At 48.0% G+C, this 27,729-nt stretch overlaps 2 protein-coding genes across 9 annotated transcripts in view; one reads left to right on the forward strand and one right to left on the reverse strand.

Annotated features, from left to right (window-relative positions):
* Positions 1-1,367, reverse strand: part of ANGPT2 (angiopoietin 2) — a 58,087-nt gene extending 56,720 nt beyond the window's left edge. Inside the window, exon 1 of the mRNA XM_027530121.1 lies at positions 525-1,367. Within this exon, the coding sequence (XP_027385922.1) occupies positions 525-815 (291 nt within the window). The 5' untranslated portion in view covers positions 816-1,367. The remainder of the gene's footprint in view (positions 1-524) is intronic.
* MCPH1 (microcephalin 1) overlaps positions 1-27,729 on the forward strand; it is a 231,750-nt gene that overhangs the window by 156,723 nt on the left and 47,298 nt on the right. The gene's annotated exons all lie outside the window — the stretch shown is intronic.

The raw sequence follows: 27,729 nt of genomic DNA on the forward strand, positions 1-27,729 counted from the left end.
TGGACGGTCTGCTTTATTTAATTTCCTCTCCTTTACCCAGAGCCCCGATCTATTTTAGTAAATAAATTCAGGAAATTGGTAAAGCACTTTACTCCATCCGTTATGTATCCGTAATTAACGCGATTGTCACGTTTTTCCTGGCTCCGGCGCTGTGTTGCTCACAGCTTCCCTCCCGCGCCTGCGGCCGGTTTATAAGGTCCCTGGTAATGGGTGTCACAGAGTTTAAACCACTGGCACAAACAACACAGCCCATATGTTGTGCCGAGAAGGGCACTTCCTCTGTTCATAAAGATTCCTGACCTTAGAGACGTCTCTCCACTGATCCCAGCACTGTCTCCCAGTAAACCGTGTCCCTGTTCAGCCCCGGCTCCTTTGCAGGGCAGCACAGGAGACAGCAAGTGGCCGTTCACTCAGAGGTGTCAGCCACCACCTGCCTTCTCTGGCCACCGCCTCCTTGCCCGCCCGCCGGGCTGGCGGTGAAACCTGAGCCGGCAACACCGTGCCCAGGAGCGGCGCCTCCTTACCTTCATGAGCCACTGTGTGTTGTTCTCCATGATGTTCTCCAGCACCTGCAGCCTCTGCACCGAGTCGTCGTAGTCAAGGGGCGCGTCCCTCTGCACGGCGTTAGGCACGTAGGCGCTGGAGGGCGAGCGGCAGTGGTCCGTCTCCGGCAGGAGGAACGTGTAGCTACAGGCTCCGTGCTGAACCTGATACTGTTTCTTCCCAGCGGCGATGTCCATGCCCTTCCGAGAGCCGCTGTGGGCTGTGGCTACGGCCAGATCACAGCTCAGAGTCAAGAAAACAAGCTGCCACATTCTTTCTGTCTGTCGGTAATAAACCACCCGCTCAGCAAACTTCCAGGCGCATGAGAGTCCCGGCGCTAAGCTGCCCTCTCAGACGCGGGGCTCGGGGGCAGAGGCTCAAGGTCCATCAAGGGAAGCCTCCTGTTCCCTCCTTTCCCAGCCTTGGTCTCTGCTGCCGTCTCCTCTCTGGCCTTGCAGCAGACTGTCAGATCACAGTGGGGAGAAGAGCCCTGCTCCTCGTGAGGGCTGCATTCGCCTTCCAGACCCGCGTTAGCGCTGCTTTGTCTCTCTTCCCCAGATTCTGCAGTGTCAGGGTCCGAATCAATCACTTTCCTTTCCTTATATGATAAGTTGATAAGAGCAGGCAGACATGTGCAGCCGGCGGCTCCGCCCTCCCGGCTTGCCCGTTATCTTCCTGTAGGGGGGTCACCAGCCAGGCCACAGGAAAAATCCGGGCTTGATGTGTACTGTCCAACCGGGACTATATGCTGCAGAAGCCCTCTGGGAAAAACCGATCAGTTACAGGACCCCTGGGTATTTCAGAGGCACCACCCTAATTGACTGTTTCCTAGAGAGAGCCTGTAGGTCTCCTGTGTCTGAAACTGATTTCACAGCGCGAAGCTGGTAAATATCTGGGGCAATAGCTTTAAAGTACAATGAAAGTTCCTGTTTTTTCCTTTAGGAATAAAAATACTGCAAATATGTCAGGACTTCGGTTTATTTTTGTTATTACAAACAAAGAGGAAGAAGTCTCGCTCTTGTAAACTCTGTGCCTTTTCATAGGGAAAATAGTTTCGTTGGTATTACTTGATTTTTGAACCATTTAGCCAAGTATGCTAAACTTTCATCTTAAAACAGCTGGATAGGAACATCACGCTTTATTCAATTTGTGTTAGGAAAGTCAGTTTCTGAGCACTGACATTTCATCTTTTAAGCAAAATATCCACTCCAGTACTTAACGTAAACTTAATATATAACTAGCCTGATTAATTGTCCACTAAATTAGAATCCATAGAAAAATCAGAATTTAAGAGGGAGTTGAGAGTGGCATATATAAACTTCTCCTTTATTAGGTCAGAATTTGCTCAAATCCTATCATTTGGTAACATTATCCAGGATCAGTCGAATCAGTCCCACTCAGTGCTGGACTCCGGCAAATCACTTCTTTTTAATTAACCCCAAAGTCCTTGTCTGCCAGATTCAAGGGCTGCGTTAACTCCCAAGGTTTTTCTGTTTCAATTCTGTGGCTCCATAAATCCTCCAGGGTACTCCCTTCAGTAGCTAAAACTTAACGTTTTGGGGTTGACAGTATGCTCACTCACCAGCCAGTGTGCGTGGTGGGGGTCGGGGGCGGGGGTGGGGGGCGATGTGGAGCCTCTCTGAGGGTCTGTTCATGCCCAAGGGCACGAGATTCCTCCCAGGCAGCAGTGGCCAGTTCAGCACTGACCCAGTGGACCTCGTCCACCTGTAAAGCCAGTGTCCATGTAATCATGCAAGACCAGATTTCAGGGGATTTTATGCTTTTAATTCTTGGACAACTGAGGTTTACAGAGTGAATTGTTAGACCTGATTAGACCTTTAAAGACATCCCTCCTGTGCATGGGCTGGCCCCCAGCTTACCTCCAGAGCAGAGGTTCTTAACCCAGAGTCTACAGACAGAACTCGTGGGGTCCACAGACTTTGACAGGAAAAGATGTCTTTCTTTTTTGCCAAAGTTTAACTGAAATACAACCTTTCTTTTAGCTTTGAGTAGGTCACAAACAACAGTTGTCAGTGTCTCTGGCTTTCTCACGAATAGCAATTACAGATATTTTTATTACGATATCTCAAGCTGTTACTTGCACTCAGCACGGCATTGTCACTTAATCCACCCCCGGGGTCCTGTTATTGAATGTTTGGATAAAACAGCTCGTGTCATTTTTCTAAGAAGCGGTTTGTAGATGCCCCCAGATTCTCAAAGGGCTTGATGGCTCAGGAAGCTAGAACTTGATTTTGTTGCAAAGTTTCCACTAAGGGGACAAACTAAAGATACACTTATTCAGACTACTAACTGCAGAGGGACACGTGTAGGATTTGAAGACGGAACTTGTGTTAGAACCCTGAGTCTCTGAGATCTGCAGCAAATGCTTAACTCCTCTAAGCCTCAGTTTCCCTACTGCAAAATAGGATGGTCCTTTCTCAGCAGCACTTTTAGAGTTAAAATGATACGAAATAATGCATGTAACTCAGAAATATTACTTTCCTTCTCCAGCACTTCCCATTAAATTTTCCACTGTCAAATGTTGTCACTGTGTTATTCTCTGGCTGACCATGATGAAGCAGAAACACGGGGAGCACTTTTTTCATCCAAATTGCTCCCCCATTTGAAAGTGTATATTATAAGGTAATAATGTCGCACATGTGGTTTCCAAGATCATCTGTCTGCTTCTCAGGCAAACAGGGTGGTTTAAAAAGAAGCCACAGGAAGAGCCGGCACCACAAGTAGTCCCTTTCTGCTGGGTGCTGGGGAGCATGATGGCGTGTCGGATGTAGAGAAGCAGAGAAAGTGAGGCGGGGAGACCCCAGCCCTGGGACGTGGAGAGAACACCCAGGAGGAGCACGTGTTACCTCCAGGGCACCGGTTCTGCTGCTGTGGGAGGGGGTGCTCCCTTGTCCAGGCCCTCTGGCCCGGGCGTTCAGCGAGCAGCTCCCTGTAGGTACGCAGAAGTTCTTCCCTGAGGCTTGGAGAGGAGTAGGGGTTGGCAGACGTGCCCTGTAAAGTGTCCGGGAGTAAGTATTTCAGGTTCCTGGGCCACACGGGCTCCGTCACAGCTGCTCAACTCTGCCGTCGTAGCGTAGAAGCCGTAAAGAGAAAACCCTTGAGGATGGGAGGTGGCTGTGTGCCAACGAAGCATTATTCATTGACACTGAAATTTGAACTTATCATAATTTCCACGTCATGAAATATTCTCTGGGTTTTTTCAGTCTTTTAAAAATGCAGGAACCATTCTTAGCTCACTGGCCGTTCCACAGGGACCACAGGCCCTGGTCTGCTGGCTGGAGGGGGTTACGGGGGGGTGTGACACGGTCTCCAGGCCTCTCTGGCTGCAGGCAGTGTAAGAGGGAACCTCAGGGAGCTTTCTGTGCCTCAGAGCAGCGCCCGTTCTCCCAAGGATGAGAACCGTGAGACAGGCCAGGGGAAAGGGCTCATTGAAGGGACGGGAACATTCGACCAAAAAGAAAGTGCCGCTTGGAAGCTGGATCTAAACTCCAAGAGGGAAGAGGCCCTGGGAGAACTGCCCCAGCGTGAAAGCAGAGCAGCGCTTTCTGCGTTCAGGGCTGGATGATGGGCTGAATGTTGTACCGTGAGGAAGTGGGGGAAGACGGGCGCGTCCACCACGGCCAGCGCGGGAGCAGCAGCTGGAGACCCCAGAGGGACCAGCGGGGCCGAGCGGGGGCTCCCTGGGTGTGTCAGGCGGGAAGACCCCGCCCTGGGTGCAGACTCACCCCCAGCACACGTTTGTCTCCTAAGCACCGAGCAGCGGCAGCAGTGGCTACTTGCACCCCAGCCTGGGGATGGAGGCTGGATGCAGCCTTGACTGCTTCTCAGAGCTGTTCAGTTTCAAAGAGAATCTTGAGTTTCCGTCAATGACTTGCTGACAGGTTCGCTAAAGGCAGATGGGGCTATAAAACGAGAAATATTATTACAGCCTTCCCAAAAGCTGCCTTCCTGCCCAGCCAATTTTTTTTTTTTTTTTTTTTGTCCTAACAGTTCTGCTGAACAGCTGTGTGTGGTGCTATTTATTTTCTTAATAATGTTTGTTTTCTCCCCTGTACTGTATGTCATCAGCTGAAATTCCAGAGGCTCCCATTTATTCGCTGTAGCGCTGTCTCAGGTTCCCCTTTTGCACTTTGCCATCAGGGAGTGAACCCTCATTTGATGGCACCAGCAGGACCACGTGGCCATCTTCCCTGGTAGAGAGGAGCGCTGCGGAGCTCTGACGAGGGCACCTCTGCTCCAGGCCGCCCTGTGGAGCAGACGTGCCGGATGCGTGGGAAAAGCCTGGTCGTGGCTCCAGAAACGTAGGTCCAGAGCCGATGTGGGACTCGCTTCTGTCAGATCTGGGATCTGATTGACCCCAACCTTCCCAGGACCACCCGTGAGGTGCCGGATTGCTGGTTCTGGAAGCCAGAAGCCAAGAAACGGTGCCAGCTCGAACTCAGTGCAGTGCAGGGCAGCCCCCAAGGCGTGAATCACCAGACAGGGTTTCAGGGAAACCTGCGTGACTTCTGCTCTTTCCAGGGAGCCTGTTTAATACTCATATCTAACGGGTTAGTTATACTCTTGGACTAAGGAGGGACAGAAGTGGATCAGCTGTTGCGGGGGCTTAGGGGGGTGGTCATTGCCATCTGAGCAGCAAGCGTTTGTGGCAAGTGTCCACTCCAAAAGCCCGTGGCTAATGAGGAGCAATGAGAAACCACGCAGACGCACTCGGGGGCACATTGATCTCCCATGCCAACTGATGTCTCGTGCCAGTGTCTTTCCATCGCATCTGGGCAGACCCCCAGAGTCAATCTTGCACCCGCTGGTCACCGTCATGCAGCGAAGTGGCCGTCACTGTGGCACCAGTGTCCGCAGGCCTCGGTGGCTGGGCCGGCATGGGCTTAGTTTTTCAAAAGTGCTGTGCTGGTGTGAGAGGTCCTCCGGGTGCTGAAATACCCCTGCTAGGTGACGCTGAGGACACTCTTGGCTCTCAGCTGTTCACAGACAGCGGGCTCCTCAGGACCCCAGGGCGTGGGGGCCTCTCACCCACCTCCCTCTCCCACCTCCCTCTGTCCTGGCCTTTTTAAAACCAGTTAAATCGGCCAACGTGTTTACAGCTTAGTGTGCAGCGTACAGGGGAAGCCATTAGGAAGTTCACTGGACATCAAATTGTTACAAGAGAAAAAGTTACTCTTACCATTATTGTTTTTCCCCAAATTGTATGCAACAGTGAATGAGAGCTGAAGAAGCCACAGGGAAAAAGGAAAGAAAGGGCAAGAAGAGGGGAAGGGAAAAAGAAAAGACAGAAAGTGAGTATTTCGGCTTCTGGAAGCAGGCCCCCTCGTGGTGAGTCACAGAAGAGCTGTCTCCACTCCGTCTCGTCCGTGGAACAGACCTGAAGGGGCTCGCCTGGGGTCCAGAGCTGCCTTGCAGAAGCCGTGGGCAGCCCCTCCCTGGAGGCGCTGGCCAAGTTGAGCCAGTGTTAGAGCCGAGATGGCAGGCTGCGGGGGACAGTCCCCAGCCGCAGGGTCTGAGGACGGTAGCAAGGAGAAAGCCTCTTAAAGTTAGAAAGACAGAGGAAAGAGAAGACCTGTAGATGCCAGTACACACACGTGGCGCTGTGGGAGGCCAACCTTGCCCCTGTGACAGACCTGCAAACCGAGGCTTGGCGGGGCAAGGCGACAGGCCTCCACCAGCCCCGCACACCTCAGGGCCTTTCCTTTACACTCATGGATTTAAGTGGAAGTTAAAGCAGTGCGTTTGTTTTTTGTTTTTTTAGTATCTGTTTGTTTCCTTTTGGCTGCCATGGCATGCGGAGTCTTAGCATAGCAAGTGGGATCTTTGCTCCCTCCCAGGGGAAGTACCCACGACCCCGCGTTGGAAGTGCAGAGTCTTAACTATTGGACAGCCAGGAAGTCCAAAGCCATGACTTTTTTTTAATCCTGATTTTAACATGGCAAAGCTCAGCCACCCTTGGAGAATCTCCATGTCACACCTGTCACCTCTGTGCCGCACAGACAGCACACCCCAGAGACATAACCCGTTCCACTGATGGACCCACCTTCTGTGGCCTTTGGTCACCCGAGCAGGGGCAGCCGGTCACGGACGGGGCCACCGCGTGCCCACCTGGACGTGGGGGCTGTCTGCTCACAGGTGCACAGAGCAATGCAGACTCGACCCGGTTGTTCTCACGAGGGTGGACTCTGCAGAGGTCCAGCCTCTCGTCTGCCTACATCGGTTACGCTGTCTGTGTCCGTCCTTGCCATCTTTCCAATTTTCTGGTGTTAACTTTTTTTTTTTTTTCTCCTTTCTTTGCCTCTTTAATTTCATGCCCTCTTGCTGGCTGGAAGAGGGTGATGTACCTTTGAGAACACGTACAATTTCTGAAACGAAGTACGCTGCCCAGTTTAGCACGATTTTCTGTCCTAGCTGTAATTAAACATACATAGCATTTGCCATAAAAGAGCTGGCCCATTCCATATAGGGGAAAGCTAAGTGGCATCTACTTAGAATCAGGTACTGGCTCCATCAAATTCACCTTTGCAGAAGATGAGGAAATGTATATTTTGTTAAAATAAGCGTCTGCCTGCCAGAGGAGGAAAGAAAGCCTTTGCCAGATGTGTTTTCAGGCAGTTTCCTTTCCTGGGAAATAGCCATTTCCCCTGCATGCCCCTCATGTTTTCATTCTCCGAGCAGATAGACTTAAGTGCCGGGCGTTAAAGGGCAGAGGCCTTTAACGCCCTTATCTGAGACGATGATCTTCCTTCTCGCAGCTGTGTGACTTCTGTTTGACAGGGAGCTGTAGGCATCTGTGTGTCAGAAGGTTAGCACTGGTGGAAGGATCAGAGTTAATACTGAGAAAAATCTTTTTCATTCTTATTTAGGTTATTGGTTGTCATTCTTATTTAAGTTAGTTCAGTCAAAGAGGTACCAAATCCTCACTCATTCTAACTTATCTGAGTGTTTACTGTGACATTATGTCTGAAAGACTTTTAGAGAAGACAGTTTCTGGGGTTTTTTTGGTTGTTTTTTTTTTTTTTAAGGAAACTTAAAAGGTTCCTGAATCTTTGACAGTTTTGTACTGCCATGAACCAGCTGAGCATCAATTCAAGACAGTTTGCTTTGTAAAGCCACATTGTATATAATATGGAACCTGGAGGACTGAAAAGAAAAAGCTTTTTATTTACTAGAAACTTGGGAAATATCCAAGTAACTATTTTTCTAAGATTTCATGATGAATTCCCTGAATTTTTAGGAATATGTTAGTTTATGTAATTCTCCTGTTACATGAAGTTATCTCAAATGCTGTTTGATTTTTAAATATTTTCATCCTCCAATATTTTTGTTTTATCTTTCCATCAAAAAAAAGTGCCTAAAAGGTCAAGATACAAGTCATAACTTTAAAAAGGCAGTGGATGAAATTCTAAAACAATAGATGAGTGCATTAGCCTGATAATAATTCTGCCAGTAATTCTGTGTCCTGTTTTCTGCCCGTATGTAGAAAAAAAAAAGGCTAAACATTCTCTTTCAGTGGATTGATGTCAATGATTACTGTTTTGCTTATGACCAATGAAAAGTCAATAAAATCTTTCCTTTGACTAACACTGTTGTTAGAGTGTTTTGAAGTGGGCTTCAAAACAGAAAAGATTTTGAAGTGGGGTTATGAGCTGTAATTTTATACTAAATGTTCCTAAATTCATTTCAGCAAAGCTATTGAGAAGTCAGATCCTGTTGCCTGTGAAAAATGTGTCTAGTCTCTCTGTCATAACCATTCTACTGAAGAACTGTCCAAATTCCTCTCAGAATGAGTTTTCTCTTGAGAGCGGCCTAATGCCATCTAGATAAATCTCTGTTTAATCTAAATTTATAAATTTTTTATCTTAATTATTGAGAAACCTTTTAAAATAAGAAAGATAAAAATGTCATGTGTGTTATTTCCACGAAGATATATTATCTTTCTTGGTTATAGGTTAGCATAAATAAAATTGCTTATGTCAAAGAAGTAAAAAAAATAATAATGATAAAAGCACGTGATCCACTTTTGGTATTCCTGTCTGTCTAACTGACATGATATTAAAAAATCTTCCTGTGGGAAATTAGGCTTGATTATGGAGTTACATGTACTAAAAGTCATTTTTGAAGAATTATATATAGTTTTTGAAGAATTATAAGTATAATAAATAGTTATGCATAAAAGGAAATGATGTTTGCATCCAAGTGTATAAAAATACTCCATGCCATTCCTGTTCCTTCAGGAATCTAAGTACGGGGTCTGCCAGTGATTTATGTCCTTCCTGATAATCTCATGTGTATATGCCCTACTTTTTCTCTTAATCCCATCTCAAGCAATGTCTTTTGTACTCCATTAATAATGAACTGTACTTCCCAAAGTGTTCCATTTTAAGGAAAGGGCCTAAATTCAAAGAAAGACTGATACAAAAGAAAAAATTAAAGGAAGTAAGTTGTACAAAGCCTGTGAAGAGAGGACATTTATAGCAGTATTAAGATACCTAGTTCCTGGCATCTGTTTCCCTCAAGAGAAAAAAAAAAATCTCAACAATAGTTTCTGAAAGCCTTAAAACGATCCTAGTAGAATATTTACAGGAAAAAATATATTATTGACTGACCTATCCCCAAAATCTTGATGTGTGTTTCAGGGACATTGTTAGTTTATAGGTCGAAAAGTCTTGCTTGTCTGCACTAAAAATTAAAGCAAAACAAAAATCTGCTGTGGATGATACCTATAGGAAAATGCTGCTTGTAATACTCACCTGCTCCCTCTGCTGGCCTGATAACAGGGAGCAGACAAAACTCTCCGTGTTCTCATTAAATCATTAAGAGAAATCACACGCAATTTAGAACCTAAAGCAGGAGCAACTATTACACTACCCGGAAAGCTTTCATTATAATTTTAGTGCAAAAGGATACCACAACAGATGTTAGACACCTTCAGTGTAGACACACACACGCAGTGAAAAATGCTTTCAAGCATTTGTTTAGCACATACAGAGCCAGAATCTATTTCTCTCGTCATCGGATGATCTGGTTGCTACCCAAGTGAGTGAAGCCATGCGATTGTAACAGTAGAAAAGGGAGAGGTCTTTGCTGTCCGGCTCCATAAAGGACAAGTTTAGAGACCTGATCTTGCTATTAGCAAGTTTGTTAGAGTCTTATGAGATAGACCCACTACTTTGTACATGGCATAAATCTTAATAGTCTGGGTTTTTCTAGATAAAAGCAAATAGCTGAGTAGCCTCCGTTCATCTTGACCCTTGATGGTCCAGTAGTGCCTGTTCTGTGGATTTCTGCTCTGGAAGAGACTGATAACGATAGTAAATAAAGAACTCCAGTCTGGTCAGTAAACAGGTAGTCCAGAGTGTCATGGAGATGTTACAAGTGATTGAAGTAAAAATCTGCAAGATATGGTTTAGTCGGCATGGGGCAAGTAAAAAGTGAAAGTGAAAGTAGCTCAGTTGTGTCCAACTCTTTATGACTCCATGGACTACACAGTCGGTGGAATTCTCCAGGCCAGAATTCTGGAGTCAGTAGCCTTTCCCTTTTCCAGGGGATCTTCCCAACCCAGGGATCTGACTCTGGTCTCCCACATGGCATGCAGATTCTTTACCAGGTGAGCCACTAGGGAAGCCCAAGAATGCTGGAGTGGGTAGCCTATCCCTTCTCCAGCAGATCTTCCTGACCCAGGAATTGAATACCAGTCGACATGGTAACTTTTTATAAATCTGTCATTGCTTTGAGGGTCTTTGTTATGATTGAATTGTATCCCCTAAGCATTCATCCCCTGACGTTCCAACTCCCAGTCCGTCTGGGTCCGGCCTTATTTAAAAAACGAATCATCAGAAATGTAATTAGATAAAATGGGTCACACCAGAGCAGGGTGAGGACTGATGCAAATGACTGGTGACCTTATGATAAGGGGAAGTATGGAAGCAGACTTATGCACAGGGAGAACACCCTGTGAAGATGCAGGCAGAGGTCAGGGGGAAGTTTCTGCCACCAGGGACCCCCAAAGGTTGCTGACAACCCCCAGAAGCTGAAGAGAGGCTTGCTCACATTCTCCCTCCAAGCCTTCAGAAGGAACTGGTCCTGCAGACACTCTGAGCTTGGGCTTCCAGCCTCCAGACCCATAAGAGAACAGATTTTGGTTGTTTAAGCCACTCAGTTTGTGGTTCTTAGTTACAGCTTCCCTGGTGCTGTTTAGTCCTTAAGTCATGTCTAACTCTTTTGTGACCCCATGAATTTTAGCCCACCACGCTCCTCTCTCCGTGGAAGTTCCCAGGCAAGAGTACTGGAGTGGGTTTGCCATTCCCTTCTCCAAAGGATCTTCCCAGCCCAGAGATCAAACCCCAGTCTCCTGCACTGCAGACAAATTCTTTATCATCTGAGCCACCAGGGAAGCCTCCCAAATAATTAAATAATAGTTTTTTAAAATGTTGCTGTCTTGCAGCCCCAACCAAACACTGTGACTCTTTGGTGGTTGTGCTTTCTATTTAAGACTGGAAAAGTCCAGATAGCTCAGATATTTTTAGGTGGTATGTATTAGTCATGTCTGATTCTTTGGAGCCCTCTGGACTGCAGCTCTCTAGGCTCCTCTGTACATGGGATTTCCCAGTCAAGAATTCTGGAGTGGGTAGCCATCCCCTTCTCCAGGGGATCTTCTGACCCAGGGATCGAACCTGGGTCTCCCACGTTGCAGGCAGATTCTTTACCGTCTGAGCCACCAGGGAAGCCCATTAAGGTGGTGATAACCATGCAAAGCTTCATTTTGCTGCAGTAAAACTCTCTCTTAGAAATCCCAGGCCTCTTTAATTGCATCTGCCCTGTGTAAGACTCCTCCTTCCTGGAGGCCCAGCTCCAGTGCCACTTCCTTTAGGCCTCCTCCCTCGTGTCTGCAGGGAGACTGCCAGACGCCACCCTCACGGAGACCCCTCATCTATCCCCACTGGTGGAGGTGCAGTGAGACTTCTTGACGAAGGGACGATGGTTCATTATTCCCACTTGAGCTCATCAAGGCCTGAGGCCATGCCTCCTTAGGTCGCCGCTACCGTCTGTTTCCAGATGACATCTGGGCATCCACCCCAACCTGCTCAAAGACAATGGCTTATAAAGATGCAGGCTGGGTGATGTCACTCGGGGCTCCCCTCCTGCAGATTCTCTGTCTCAGTCACATGCTGTGACGGGCCCCCTTCCCTGACGAGCCGAGGTCCTGTCAGCCGATCCCACCCTGGACCCGTTGCAAGATTCTCCCATTCATACTGCCCTCCTACCGTATGGAGGTGGCCCAGGGGCTGGCAGGTTGTTGCAAGTCCTTGGTCTTTTCTAAGTAGTTGGATGCCTTTTCCTCAGACTATCTGCAGTATTTGTGCCGTAGCTGCTGTATTTGCAAGCTTCTGTTCTTTAGCTTTTTGGGTTTGGGGGGGTGGTTTTGGCTCTGTTCGGTCTTCCTTGCTGCATAGGCTTTTGCCATTAGAATTGCAGTGAGGAGATTTCTTGTGCTGACTTCTCTTGTTGTGGAGCGCAGGCTCTAGCGCTTGGGCTCAGTAGTTGTGGCTCATGGGCTTAGTTGCCCCACAGCAAGTGGAATCTTCCCAGACCAGGGACTGAACCAGCGTCCCCTGCATTGCAAGGCATATTCCTAATCCTTGGACCAGCAAGGCTTCTGTTCTTCAGCCTGAAGGTCCTGCTAGGGTTTTTCATCGGGCCTCTCTCCTGTCACCTCATTTTCTCTGGAGCCTGTTGCATTTGAATGAAGCTGAGTAGCTCAGAGCAAAAGGGCCTCCCCCCGCCCCCGCCCCGATGCAGAAGATACTGGAGACACAGGTTCGATCCCTGGGTCAGGAAGATCCCCTGGAGTAGGAAATGGCAATCCACTCCAGTATTCTTGCCTGGGAAATCCCATGGACGGAGGAGCCTGGCGGGCTACAGTCCATGGGTCACAAAGAATTGGACAGGACTGAGCACGCACACACCAAAATCTGAAATGTAGGTAAACAGTTCCAAATTGAATTAAATTATCAAATGCACAGCCACTGATAACAGTTAAACGACACCAGTAAGCACACCCACAGATTCTGAATACACAGAGCATGACTGAGTGTCTCATAAACATGCTTGAACTTACATCTAAAAGACAGTGCTGTCCTTCAGAATAATTTTTGAAACAATGTATGCTTACCTTGCTGCCCTGGTTCAAAACATGTCTAGAGCTTCTTTTCAACAGCTGCTATAGAATAGCTGCTTAGCATCCTGTTAGTCACTCAGTTGTGTCCAACCCTTTGCTACCCCATGGACTGTAGCCCACCAGGCTCCTCTGTCCATGGGGATTCTCCAGGCAAGAATACTGGAGTGGGTTGCTATTCCCTTCTCCAAGAATAGCTGTTTCAGTTCAGTTCAGTTCAGTCACTCATGTCATGTCCGACTCTTTTCGACCCCATGAATCGCAGCACTCCAGGCCTCCTTGTCCATCACCAACTCCTGGAGTTCACTCAGACTTACATCCATTGAGTCAGTGATGCCATCCAGCCATGTCGTCCCCTTCTCTTCCTGCCCCCAATCCTTCCCAGCATCAGAGTCTTTTCCAATGAGTCAACTCTTCACATGAAGTGGCCAAAGTACTGGAGTTTCAGCTTTAGCATCATTCCTTCCAAAGAAATCCCAGGGCTGATCTCCTTCAGAATGGACTGGTTGGATCTCCTTGCAGTCCAAGGGACTCTCAGGAGTCTTCTCCAACTCCACAGTTCAAAAGCATCAATTCTTCGGCGCTCGGCCTTCTTCACAGTCCAGCTCTCACATCCATACATGACCACTGGTAAAACCATAGCCTTGACTGGATGGACCTTTGTTGGCAAAGTAATGTCTCTGCTTTTGAGTATGCTATCTAGGTTGGTCATAACTTTTCTTCCAAGGAGTAAGCGTCTTTTAATTTCATGGCTTCAGTCACCATCTACAGTGATTTTGGAGCCCAAAAAAATAAAGTCTGACACTGTTTCCACTGTTTCCCCATATATTTCCCATGAAGTAATGGGACCAGATGCCATGATCTTCATTTTCTGAATGTTGAGCTTTAAGCCAACTTTTTCACTCTCCTCTTTCACTTTCATCAAGAGGCTTTTGAGTTCCTTTTCACTTTCTGCCGTAAGGGTGGTGTCATCTGCATATCTGAGGTTATTGATATTTCTCCCTGCAATCTTGATTCCAGCTTGTGCTTCTTCCAGTCCAGCGTTTCTCATGATGTACTGAATAGCTGTTTGCTGCTGCTGCTGCCAAGTCACTTCAGTCGTGTCCGACTCTGTGTGACCCCATAGACGGCAACCCACCAGGCTCCCCCGTCCGTGGGATTCTCCAGGCAAGAACACTGGAGTGGGTTGCCATTTCCTTCTCCAATGCATGAAAGTGAAAGTGAAGTCGCTCAGTCGTGTCCAACTCCTAGCGAATAGCTGTTTAGTAGGTGACTAAAAACATAATAATATTGTCAATCCTATCGGTTTTCAGTGTTTTCTCTTTTATTAAATTCAACATGTGTGAAAGACTATATACTTTGTTGTTGTTCAGTCGCTAAGCCGTGTCCAACTCTGCGACCTCATGGACTGCAGCACGCCAGGCCTCCCTGTCCATCACCAACTCCCAGAGTTTACCCAAACTCATGTCCATTGAGCTGGTGATGCCATCCAACCATCTCATCCTCTGTAGTCCCCTTCTCCTCCTGCCCTCAATCTTTCCCAGCATCAGGGTCTTTTCCAGTGAGTCAGCTCTTCGCATCAGGTGGCCAAAGTATTGGAGCTTTTAAAAAAAATGCAAATTAAGGAATTCTCAATAATCTTATAGTCTAGAAAAAGCTTGAGATGAGTCTCATCCATTTCCTTCATGGTAGCTAAGTGATCTGGAGCCTAATGAATCCAGAATCTGTGACTTCCACCTGCTGCCAAAGTAGCTCTGAAAAAGTCAAACCAGCTCAAAGTTGGGTGTCATGGAGACCCAGGTCTCCTTTGCATGAGAACCCCTTTCAGGCAGCAGAATATCTCCTGTTTCTGAACTGGACGTGAGGGTTTTCCTGCCACATTGAGGAGAGCCTGATTTGCCTTCTGGGTACATCAGAAGTAGCTCCTATGGGACTTCCTTGGTGGCTCAGTGGATGAGAATCCGCCTGCTGGTGCCAGGGACACGGATTCAATCCCTGGTCCAGGAAGATCCCACATGCCGCACCACAGCTAAGCCTGTGCACCCCAACTGCTGAACCCCACGTGCCCCAGAGTCCATGCTCTGCAGCAAGAGAAGCCACCACAGTGAGAAGCCTGCCCCCTGCAATGAAGAGTGGCCCCTGCTCTTGGCAAGTAGAGAAAGCCCTTGCGCAGCAACCAAGACCCAGTCAGTGCAACCAAAAAAAGAAGAAGTGGCCCCTGCTTTCACCAGCCACCCTGGCTTTGCTTCTCAGGTGCTGCACTGTCCTGGTCAACTCTGGGGCCCTGATCTTGGAGGAGAATAAGCTGGAGCCCCTGTGAAGTCTCCTAGGAGAGGGAAACGGGTGGAAATTCTTTCCCTGAGTGGTGTTTCTAGGAAAATACGCAACCAGAACCTGCAGCTGTTCGCTCTCCAGTATCAGCTCTAAACAGCATTTGAGTTGGCAAAAAGAAAAGTGAGAGAACAATGCGGCCTGAATCCTGAAACTTTGGGAAACCCCTCTCCATAACGTGCGTGTTTAGGGTTACAGTTTTCCTGTTTTCAGAACATAAGAGCTGTTTTCCAACTTTTCTGGGCCTGTTTTCTGGGTTTTGGTGGTTTTTTTTTTTTTTTTTTTTTAGTAAGTGTTTTAATGATTGAACGTGAAAAATACTTCTTGGTCGTTTTATAAACATAATCTAAATCTCACTATTTAATTGGAGCTTTTCCCCTTCTTTTCCAGAATAGACTATTTCATTACTGCCAAAATGCCAATATAGCTGGGAGAGAATGAAATTAGGATTAAATGTAATTCAGTCAGCAGCCAAAGCTCTGCACGCAAGATGCATACTTTGGACATCTGTAACTCGGAGATGCCAGCAATTTCAAAAGCTCCATCATCCACAGAAAGGAGAGTTCAGGGTAAATACACCCATCTTGGTGACCAACTCAGGCTCGTTTAAGAGCCTGAGCAGATTTGTTGGTTCTCAGGCAAAGCCGGGCAGGTTAACATAAAAGGCAGATGATGCCTTGTAAGGTTCAGACTCTAATCCTAGTTCCTGTTAGGTTAGGTGTTGGGAGTGGGGTTTGGCTTCTCTGGCCCATAGACTTGATCATCCCTGGAGCCACTTCACAGGACTGAGGTTTTAAGCAGAAATCTGAGCAGAGGACCCGCCCTCACAGAGCGGAGGTGGGAGGTGGGTGACAGGCCTGGGCTGCAGGGTCTCAGGGGCCAGGGAGGCCTGGGACCTGCCCTAGGTGGAGCTGCCTCCAAGGCTGGGAGGACCTCTCTCCCTCCCTTCAACCCCCTCCATCTCAGCCTTACCCACCTGCAGCCGCCACCCTCTGCCTCTCTTCCACAGGCGATCTGGAGAATTCAGGGACATCAGCAAACACTGGGCCATAGGTTAGAGCCCTACCTGGGTCTAGTCCCCACCTAGTTACTGGAGAGAGCTCACCGGAATGGATGTGACTGGCGTCCTGACTCATCCCTGAGACTTGAGACTTGAGGCGTCGGAAACGCCCTGTCCTCACAGGAGGGGAGCTGAACCTTCAACCTTTCACAAGTCATGCCCATCAGTCAGTAAAATGTTCCTCTTGTGAAAACTGCTGTGTGTATAATTAACAGGCAGATTCTGGACACTTTTTCATACTTTCATTGTTATTGTGAGCATGAAATTCACCCCTTAATGGAAGGCTTAATGCCAAGTGGTTTGCGTATTATCTTGACTGAGTGTAATGAGATGGTTTCAGCAAAATAAGACAAATAAGCAAAGGACACCCAACAGCTCTTTATGTCCTCAAAGCAGATGTCACCAGCAGTAACAGAAAGGGTTCTTGATTACAGTGAGGGAAACCAGTGCCTTCTGATTTATATAAAAATGAAGTGTCTTTGGGAAAGATATTGGGTAGTTCTGAAAGTATATCAGTAATAACGAGACTGGTGGCTGAAGCCACAGTCAGCGCCCTCCGAAACCGGCCTAGGGAGGCATCCCTTCCCCGTTGCCCCAGCAGGAGCCACAGGTCTGCAGCCAGCACCCAGGTACCGCCAGCTGTCCCCTGCTGAGAGCATCACCACATCCCTCCTTCTCCGGGTCACTGGCGTCGGTTCCAGTCCCTGGGTGTGTGTGTGTCCAGGTGGGTTACTTGAGCCCTAGCAGCTGAGTGAGCTGGGAGAGTGAGGCTCTGGCATTTCTAGACTCCGTGGTGGGCAGGCAGCTCAGTGTTCCCCAGAGACTCATGAGGCAGGGTCTGTCCCAGCAAACACGGGCGCTCAGACGCCAGCCGACCACAGAGAGAGGGCCCCCTGTCCTGAAATGATACGACGCCCACCAACACCGCGATCATCAGGTGCGCTCTAATGCAAACGTTAACTGGTGTCCAATGCTAGCACTCTCTTATTTCAGCTGGTGGCCCTTTACCATGTTAAACCCAAAGGATCTCGGCATTCGAGAGAGACTCAGAGAGAACCCCCGTTTACAGACGGAAAACAGATGCCGGAAGGCAAGTGGCTTCCCCAGAGGCCACGACGCTGCCCAGTGTCGTGTGAACTCGGTCTTCTCACCACTGCTTTTGTAGACAACTGTGCGTGTGACGGGTCTGTGCTGTGTCTCAATAAATACAGCCATTCACTCACAGTCAGCAACCGCATCACTTTCTAAAGGGAGGAGGCAGCCGCTGCCAGCACCTCCTTGCCGTCCTGAAGTCTCATGCCCCTGTGCTGTGTGTAGCTGTGGGCAGGAAGGGCAGCGGTACAGGACACGCGGGTAGAGCCCAGAAGCGTGCAATTCAGGGAGAGACACGGCCACTCGTTGCCCTTCCTGTGGTTTTCATTTTGGTCCTCAGCTTGTAACAAACGTGAAAGCAAAGCAGTGTCTTCTGACAGTTCTCGCGAGACGTTCTTCTAAGAGAGGAGGTCTGTGAAGAAACTCACTGCATATGGTTTGACTATTTAGTGCCTGATTTTCCACAGTTCTGGAGAAATTGTCAATTACGTTGGAACTTAAGCTGGTCAGCATTGGCTGTGATGTCACTCCACTTGCCTCAGGGTAGCCTCCAGCCCTGGGCTCAGTGGTTGCCTCGGGGGGTGGGGGGGGGCGCGTGCAGACACCCCAGCATCACATCCCGTGTCAGCGGGCTGGCAGACACAGGTGGCAGTGGTGACTTTCCTGAGTGTGTGAAGCCCTTGGAATGATGCGTCGCATGGAACAAAGTGTTGCCTAGATGCTATTCCTGTTTTTGTTCACCGGCCACTGGACTTCCACCGTCCCTCTGTCAGTCCTCCAACAACCCCCTAAGGTCGGCAGCCCCGTTTTACAGCTGAGGAAGCCGAAGCTGAGTGAAGTGCAGTGACCTTACAGAGCTCCGTTCAAATCCAAGTCTGACTCCCAAGTAAAGAACCAGTCTGTGTGGCATTCACTCACTTAACCCTCGAATACTGAGCTGGGTTCATCACAGTCCTTGACTTGGTTGCTCCATGCAGGGCCGCCTCCTTTTTTTTTTTTTTTTTTTTTAATATTGGAGTATAGTTGATTAACAGTGTTGTATTAGTTTCACATACAATCGCCTCTGCTGTGTGTGTTAGTCGCTCAGTTGTGTCCAACGCCCATGGACTGTACCGACCTGGCTCCTCTGTCTCAGATTCTCCAGGCAAGACTACTGGAGTGGGTTGTCATTTCCCCCTTCAGGGCATCTTCCTGACCCAGAGATCAAACCCGGGTCTCCTGCCTTGAAGGCTGATTCTTTATTCTCTGACCAGGTAACAAGTCACCTGGTTCTTTCTGGACCTAGTTTAGTTACTTCTGTACCTGACAGAGTAATAAACAGGACGATCAGGGGAGACAACACAGGAGTGCAGACTCCCTCCCTCTGCAGGGGGCAGTGTCCAGGGCTGTGGGGCCCAAGACTCACCGACACGTAGAAAAGTCATTCCTGTTCCTTCGGCAGAGAAGCGTCTTCTCTTTTGAAGACTGTTCTCCTTCCCATGAGCTTTCACCATAAACACTTCCAGAGAATGCTTTATTCTCAAAATGTTGTGAAATTAAAATTAAAACCATGTTAAAGCACCAACTTACATGTCATTTTTGTGATGAATTATCACAAACTTATAAAAGTATCAATTAAATTTGTTCCAACTAGAATATCAGATGCTGTGTGAGCTAGAATTCCTGACACAATTATTTTATTCAAACTGCTTTTAAAATCTTGAAAGCAGCTTTTCAGATTTGTAATTTACCTTCCAAAACAAAGATTCTAAGATTTTTTAGTACCTTTGTATGTATTCCTGTATTCTATGGGGTCTGTTTTTGCATAGCTAATAGAGTCAAATTTGCTGGCATATTGAGTGCAGCACTTTCACAGCATCATCTTTCAGGATTTGAAATAGCTCAACTGGAATTCCATCAGCTCCACTAGCTTTGTTTGTAGTGATGTTTTCTAAGGCCCGCTTGACTTCACATTCCAGGATGTCTGGTTCTAGGTGAGTGATCACACCATCGTGATTATCTGGGTCGTGAAGCTCTTTTTTGTACAGGTCTGTGTATTCTTGCCACCTCTTCTTAATATCTTCTGCTTCTGTTAGGTCCATACCATTTCTGTCCTTTATCAAGCCCATCTTTGCATGAAATATTCCCTTGGTATCTCTAATTTTCTTGAAGAGATCGCTAGTCTTTCCCATTCTGTTGTTTTCCTCTATTTCTTTGCATTGATCACTGAGAAAGGCTTTCTTATCTCTCCTTGCTATTCTTAGGAACTCTGCATTCAGATGCTTATATCTTTGCTTTTCTCCTTCGCCTTTTCACTTCTCTTCTTTTCATAGCTATTTGTAAGGCCTCCTCAGACAGCCATTTTGCTTGTTTGCATTTCTTTTCCATGGGGATGGTCTTGTACAATGTCACGAACCTCCATCCATAGTTCATCAGGCACTCTATCAGATCTAGTCCCTTAAATCTATTTCTCCCTTCCACTGTATAATCATAAGGGATTTGATTTAGGTCATATGTGAATGGTCTATTGGTTTTCCCCACTTTCTTCAATTTAAGTCTGAATTTGGCAATAAGGAGTTTGTGATCTGAGCCACAGTCAGCTCCCAGTCTTGTTTTTGCTGACTATATAGAGCTTCTCCATCTTTGGCTGCAAAGATATAATCAATCTGATTTCAGTGTTGACCATCTGGTGATGTCCATGTGTAGAGTCTTCTCTTGTGTTGTTGGAAGAGGGTGTTTGCTATGACCAGTGCGCTCTGTTGGCAAAACTCTATTAGCCTTTGCCCTGCTTCATTCCGTACTCCAAGGCCAAATGTACCTGTTACTCCAGGTGTTTCTTGACTTCCCACTTTTGCATTCCAGTCCCCTGTAATGAAAAGGACATCTTTTTTGGGTGTTAGTTCTAAAAGGTCTTGTAGGTCTTCATAGAACCGTTCAACTTCAGCTTCTTCAGCATTACTGGTTGGGGCATAGGCTTGGATTACTGTGCTATTGAATGGTTTGCTTTGGAAACAAACAGAGATCATTCTGTCGTTCTTGAGATTGCATCCAAGTACTGCATTTCAGACTCTTTTGTTGACCATGATGGCTACTCCATTTCTTCTAAGGGATTCCTGCCCACAGTAGTAGATATAATGGTCATCTGAGTTAAATTCACCCATTCCAGTCCATTTTAGTTCACTGATTCCTAGAATGTCGACATTCACTCTTGCCATCTCTCCTGTTTGACCACTTCCAATTTGCCTTGATTCATGGACCTAACATTCCAGGTTCCTATGCAATGTTGCTCTTTACATCATCAGACCTTGCTTCTATCACCAGTCACATCCACAACTGGGTATTGTTTTTGCTTTGGCTCCATCCCTTCATTCTTTCGGATTTATTTCTCCACTGATCTCCAGTAGCATATTGGGCACCTACTGACCTGGAGAGTTCCTCTTTCAGTATCCTATCATTTTGCCTTTTCATACTGTTCATGAAAAAGCAAGAGAGTTCCAGAAAAACATCTATTTCTCCTTTATTGACTATGCCAAAGCCTTTGACTGTGTAGATCACAATAAACTGTGGAAAATTCTGAAAGAAATGAGAATACCAGACCACCTGACCTACCTCTTGAGAAACCTATATGCAGGTCAGGAAGCAACAGTTTAGAACTGGACATGGAACAACAGACCAGTTCCAAATAGGAGAAGGAGTACGTTAAGGCTGTATATTGTCACCCTGCTTATTTAACTTATATGCAGCATACATCATGAGAAACGCTGGGCTGGAAGAAGCACAAGCTGGAATCAAGATTGCCAGGAGAATTATCAATAACCTCAGATATGCAGATGATACCACCCTTATGGCAGAAAGTGAAGAGGAACTAAAAAGCCTCTTGATGAAAGTGAAAGAGGAGAGTGAAAAAGTTGGCTTAAAGCTCAACATTCAGAAAACTAAGATCATGGCATCTGGTCCCATCACATCATGGGAAATAGATGGGGAAACTATGTCAGACTTTATTTTGGGGGGCTCCCAAATCGCTGCAGATGGTGATTGCAGCCATGAAATTAAAAGACGCTTACTCCTTGGAAGGAAAGTTATGCCCAACCTAGATAGCATATCCAAAAGCAGAGATATTACTTTGCCAACAAAGGTCCATCCAGTCAAGGCTATGGTTTTTCCAGTGGTCATGTACGGATGTGAGAGTTGGACTGTGAAGAAAGCTGAGTGCCAAAGAACTGATGCTTTTGAAGTGTGGTGTTGGAGAAGACTCTTGAGAGTCCCTTGGACTGCAAGGAGATCCAACCAGTCCATTCTAATGGAGATCAGTCCTGGGTGTTCATTGGAAGGATTGATGCTAAAGCTAAAACTCCAGTATTTTGGCCACCTCATGCAAAAAGTCGACTCATTGGAAAAGACCCTGATGCTGGGAGGGATTGGGGGCAGGAGGAGAAGGGGACGACAGAGGATAAGATTGCTGGATGGCATCACCGCCTCGATGGACATGAGTTTTAGTAAACTCCGGGAGTTGGTGATGGACAGGGAGGCCTGGAGCGCTGGGATTCATGGGGTCGCAAAGAGTCGGACGCGACTGAGTCACTGAACTGAATAGAGTCAAGGGCTTTCCCGGTGGCTCAGTGGTAAAGAATCCATCTTCCGATGAAGGAGACACAGGTTCAATCCCTGAGTCGGAGAGATCCCCTGGAGAAGGAAATGACAACCCACTGCAGTAATCTTGCCTGGGAAATCCCATGGACAGAGGAACCTGGTGGGCTACAGTAGTTGACGCATGGGCTTAGTTTCCACATCCCCACCCCGGAATGGAGACTCTTCCGAACTGGGGATCGAACCCATGTCCCTTGCGTTGGCAGGCAGATTCTTAACCACTGGACCACCAGGGAAGTCCCTGTATGTACCTTGTGTTGCCCTGGATTTTGCGTTTCTAACCCCTGTGAGGATGCACTTTGTTTCGGTGGCTCTCTCTGAAGGTTCGCCGTATGAGCTTATTTGGCCTTGGAAATTCTCACCAGTCCCGCAGATACACTGGTCTTCCTGGAAGCCGTGTGGTCTATACAGTGTCCCTGCTCACCTTCAAACCTTCCTAGCCTTCCTGCCTCGGTCACTTCTCCGAAACTCTTGCCAGTTCCCAGGCTTGCCTGTAATTGAAACCCTCAGATGTGTATGTTGAATTTGTCATTAAAATTACAAATGGAATTCAGAATCAATACTCCCTTTAAAAACAATACTCCAGATCTGAAACCTCCGGGAGGAAGGGACTCTCAAGTTCATCTGAGATGTGAATTCCTCCTCTTCCTAAATGTTTGTATTCCTATCACAATCCAGGGTTTAGTGAACCATAAAAAGTTAGAAGTTAGTGCAAACAAAGTCGCCCACAAAAATATCTCAACTGATTTAAAAGGAGACTTAGCAGATGGAGATTGTTGTTAAAAGAACTCTTACCCAACTAATGCTTTTTTTTATTTTAATCTCTGCTTATCCCAGACCTTTGTGCCTGCATGTACTGATACATCCAAATCTACCACGAACTTATTGCTAGGATGCAGTTCCTTCCAGCCCATTATGACTGGGGGAGGAAATTTTTTTAAAGGTTATCTTACAAAGCATTTCTCAGTGTTGGCTATGGCTTCACTTAATCTCTTCCAAAGTTTGACAACACTCGAAGCAGTTTACAGTGACTTTACAGTACAAATGGCCCTGTCCTGCTCGCATTTTTCCGAATACAGGCGTATTCTGATGAGATGGCGCTATTTGGGGCAACCCCTTGCCAGCAAACACGGGCCTTCCGCTAAACAAGTTGGGTCAAACTGCGTCCCCTAGTTACACTGCTGTCCCACTCTGGATGAACAAGTAGCAAAACGGAGACAATCTCAGAGTCTAAAAGCCCAAATAAAATATCGAAAGCTTCCTGTTGAGTCTAATTGGCAAATTTGATGAATAGGCCGCATGAATCAGTAGATAACCCCTCCTCACCCCACCCCATTTCCAGCACTCTTGGCAGCACCAGAGAGTCATATTTTATAAATATAAGCTGCCCTCCAGCAATTCAGTTTTCAGGAGTTGTGGGGGTGAGACTATTTTTTCTAGTCTTTTAGGGCCAGTACACAACATCTCTTGTGTTCTGCATTTTTCGTGTAGCAAATAAACGACTTACGGGCAACACAAAGGAGGGTCTTCTGCCTGCCTGGGACTCCACGGGGAAGGAAGTGTGGGTTCAACCACTCAGACTCGGGTGGGCACAGCGTGCGTGACGGGGGTTGTGCCCACCCCCTGCAGGGCGGCCTGCAGCGGCCTTTGAGTCTCCTGTTTAAATGAGACCGTTTGGGTGAGCCTGCGGGGCGGTCGGATCTGGCTGTGGTCCCCACTGTTGGAGCTGCGCCCGCCAGGGACCCCAGCCCCTCTGACGGGGGTGTCGTGGGCCTCTGTCACCCCACGCTTCCACCTCCTGTTGCTTCCGGCAGGTCAGAGCCGTCATAAGGCCTTACCCTGCAGTCCGTGGATGCTCTCCCTTCCCTTCCACCTCAGGGTTCCCTTCTCAGCGTCATAGAACAAGAGAACACTGTGTTCTTCTTTTCTTTTATTGAAATGTGTTTGTGACCTTAGGTGTCACCTTCACCGCAGTCGCTCAGAGTGAGTTCCTCCACACACTTACGTGTCCCTCTTGTGTATAGAAAGAGAGAAACTACAGGTCACTGCTGTTTTCTCCTCTTTAGAAAATGAAGCCCAGTGACCGAAAACCTCGGTCTCCGTTTTATTCTTTATGACTAGTTATGCCAGTGGGTTGCAGGGCAAATGAAAAAATATATATATATATATAATCTTCAGTTTCTGAGCAAAGTTACTGAGCATCCACTCTACTCCAGTCATTGGGGTTGGAAATACGCATGTAATTTATTCTGTGTTCTGGGAGAGGACACAGAATAAAGGAAACAGGAGGAGAAGTTCAGCATAGACGCAGACACCGTGAGCTCCCCAGGACAGACCTGGGGACAGAGATGCTTCTGGAAAGAGAGGAGGAGTGCAGGGGGCCGTGGAGAGCCGGTGAGTAGGTGTGGGAGGCTCATCTGGTCGCGCTGTCGGATGGGCTGGGGACGGGGGTTGGGGGGAGTTGGGAAACAGGCCTCTAGGCCCCATAGCTGGCTCTGCCCACCGTGGCGCACCTTCTCAGGCCCCCAGCCTCCCATAACCCAGGCATTCTGGCCTGAAGCCCCTTGTGACGACCCCCATCTGCAGGAAACACCCCCAGAGTGCGGGCTCTGGGAAGAGGCGCTGGGGACCAGCAATGCCCCCGACCCGCACCCAGCGCTTTCCGTCAGCCGGGAGCCCACACGCCCATGCAGATTCCCCCTGGTTTGGGTTGTGGCGACGCGTTGGGGTGTGGTGTGAGCAGACTGGAGCGTCTCTGGGGGTCTGAGTTACAGAGCCCAGAAGACTGCATGATGCCCCTTTCTTTTATAAAGCCATTTGAAGCGGCACAGGACTTCCTGGGTCCGCGGGTGCCGGGCCCTCCGAGCTGACTGCCTCGGCCCCGTGGGGCTCTAGCTGTCTGGGCTCCAGCGCTGCTATTGCAGGATTTCCTCTGGTTTAGATTTTGTAGGCTCTTTGTTTCCGCTTGTGATGGCTTATCTGCCCACTCTATCGAGTTTTGACTTCCCTACGATCCCGTCCGCCATTTCCAGGGCCTCGCCTGATGACCCCGGGCAGCCTCGCTCTCATGTGGCAGCCGCTGCACCCAGGATCCAGAACGTTGTTTGTTTCCCATTTGCTGACTGGCAGGCTTTTGAGCCGCTTCCAGTTTTTGATTGTTGGGAATCTGATTACAGCTTTTGGCATACATCTGTGTATGGTCGCATATCTCTTGGTAATTTTTCAGGGGGATAGCAGTCTTGGGTGGTTTACTGTGGTCTTAAAAGCCCACAAAGATAAGGCTGAGCCCAGGGCTTCTCTGTAAGAATGCGTTTCTACTTGAATATAAGAATGTAAGGGAGCTTTGGTCGTGAGAAAGAAGCAAGTGCTTGTGGAGACCTGTCGGAAGACCCCAGACACACTCAAGTCAGGGGACCGTGAACTCACCGTCCCCAGAAGCACACGGTGGGGGTGTGTCTCTTGATCACCTAAGCTGACGATGTCATTTGTGCCGAGTCTGAGCAGGTGAGCGTCCTCTGACTGATGGGTGTCCAGCCCACTTGACAGAGGCCTCCCAGCAACAGAGGCACCCAGAGTCCAGGTTTCCTGCCATCTGGGGCATCTCTGGACCATTCTGTCTCAAGCTTCTCAAAGTCTGGCCATTCTGGGGAAACAGAGGTGAAGGAAGAATTTCCACTTTGCCGACAGAGGCTGGGAAGGGATGAAGGGAGAGCTGTGTCCATGGCACTGGTGGGTGGGGGTGCCGACCTGGCTCAGGGCTGCCGCTGAGCAGACCGGCCTCCAGCCAGGGAGGCACACGGGCCCCTCACCTTCACCTCCACGGGGAGGCGGCCATGGCTACAGAGCAAGTACCGTGTACTTGGAAGCCAGGAGGAGGTGTGGGCCAAGCACAAAGCTGTCAGTCTGTAAAGGGCACCAACCTTTATTGGAGCAAGAACTGAATTCAGTTAAACTTTAAAAAAGAAAGAAAGAAAGGAAAAACCAGTTTAAAAAAAAGGAAAGCTCTGAAAAGAAAGTTGCTTTCATGGGGCTGTCCCTGGGAAGACAGGCCTTGTGGTTGGAAGGAGCCGTCTGGTCAGCTCCCTGAGAGCAGGGCACCCCCAGAGCAGGAGGACACCCCCGGGGCAGGGCACGCTGGGATTGCAAGAGAGAGTCCGTCGCTTGCCGGGGGACCCGTCGGTTTGGGCCAGCACTGGTTTGCTTGGGACAATTGAAATGCCCCGCGTCAGCTGGCCTCTCACTGTCCCCTAGATGGACGCAGAGCAGAGCCAACCGTTGGTCCACATGCTTGAGACGCTACTGGTTACTGGCCCTGCCAGGACGCTGGTGAGTCTCGGCCAGGACCTGGGCTCACAGCTGCTCTTTCTGCCTGTCTCCCCAGCTGTTTTTGGCCCAGAGCCAAGCACTGCCCACCTGCCCCATCCTGCTCTGGGGGCTGCAATCCCAGTTCTAGTGGAAGAGACTCTAGGGGGACATGGCACCTGGCTTGTAATTGGCTTATAGGGCATCGGAGACAATGATCAAAAGGCTGAAGGGGCAGAAGTTACAGCAGTGAAAAATGGAGGGGCAACCACTGGAAACGAACTTCTGCTTTTCAAGTGGATTCTTCTGAAGCAGTCAGTGTGTGAACACTGGAGCATCAAAGTCATCCAACTACCTAGGTCGATTTTCAAGAATCTTCCCCAGTATCTCTCCTCCTCCCAAAGCCTCTGGAAGGCAGGTTTGTTCTATAGTGACCAACATTAGAGCAATGTTAGTGACAAAGAAATAGATTGAATGATGCTTTTTCACTTAAGAATTTCTGGGTTTTTTTTTTTTTCTTAAACCACTGACATTTCACTTTATGCGACCCTTTTTTGGTGTAAATCGAGGCTGGGATGGTGAGTGGGGAACACTTATTTATGTGCTATGCTTCCTCTCTTTTCCTCATATTCTATCACTAAGGATATTGACTTGAAAACAGGATCTTAGTACCCAGTGAGCTCACCTACTGCTGGTTTCCCCCCAGACATTCCAGGCTTTGTGACATCAGTGTGTCCTGCTCGGGGTGTCATTTGAAGAGCAGGCATCTGGAAATGATGAAATCCTGAACAACAAAGTCTTGTTTTCAGGAAGAGGCGTTCGTGGGGGAGGGAAAGGAAAGGAAGCTTCCTGTGCGCACCTACTGTGTGCCGAGCACCCCGCCTGTCTCCTGGTGGTGGTGCTCTGCTGAGATGGACGCGATCAGAACAGGTGAAACCCCGGTCAGCCAAAACCGCCCCAGCTTTCCTCCGATTTCCCAAATGCTGCTGCTGCGGTGTTTGTTGTAACTAAATAAACTGCGTGTCAAGTATCAAGGATTTATTGACTCTTCAGTCAGAATGCAGCATTTGAATGCGTTTATGACTTATTTGTCAAAAAACCAGGATGTGATGATACAGCAGTATATGGTGGACAAGTCTCCATGTCTGCTCAATGAAATGAAACTAACACAAGAGAAGTTTCCATTCATAAATACCTTTTCTTTAAAATACCTGAAAGACATGCATTAAAAAAGACACACGTGGTCCCCGTGAATTATCTTGTTCCACTATATTTCCACATGGTACCCTCATTTTAAAACTTTTTGCATCAGAAAGTTCTTTCGAACAGCAGAAAGTCAGGCAGTGAGGAACAACCATTCAGTACCAGAAGAATGACTGTAAATTTTGCAGAGTTTGAAACGTTATTCCTGCAAGGGTTTTCGATAGTGTGGGAGTCTGTTATGACAGCAAGTGAAAGACTTAAAGTTCCAACTGTGTCATCGTTACGCACAGGAAAGAGAGTAACGCGTAAAGCAAGCAGGACGCTGGTGGAGGCAGGGAGGGGCTGCCGTTCCCTTCCGTGTATGTCAGCCTGC

This window comes from Bos indicus x Bos taurus, chromosome 27, assembly GCF_003369695.1.
Source record: "Bos indicus x Bos taurus breed Angus x Brahman F1 hybrid chromosome 27, Bos_hybrid_MaternalHap_v2.0, whole genome shotgun sequence".
NCBI lineage: Eukaryota > Metazoa > Chordata > Mammalia > Artiodactyla > Bovidae > Bos > Bos indicus x Bos taurus.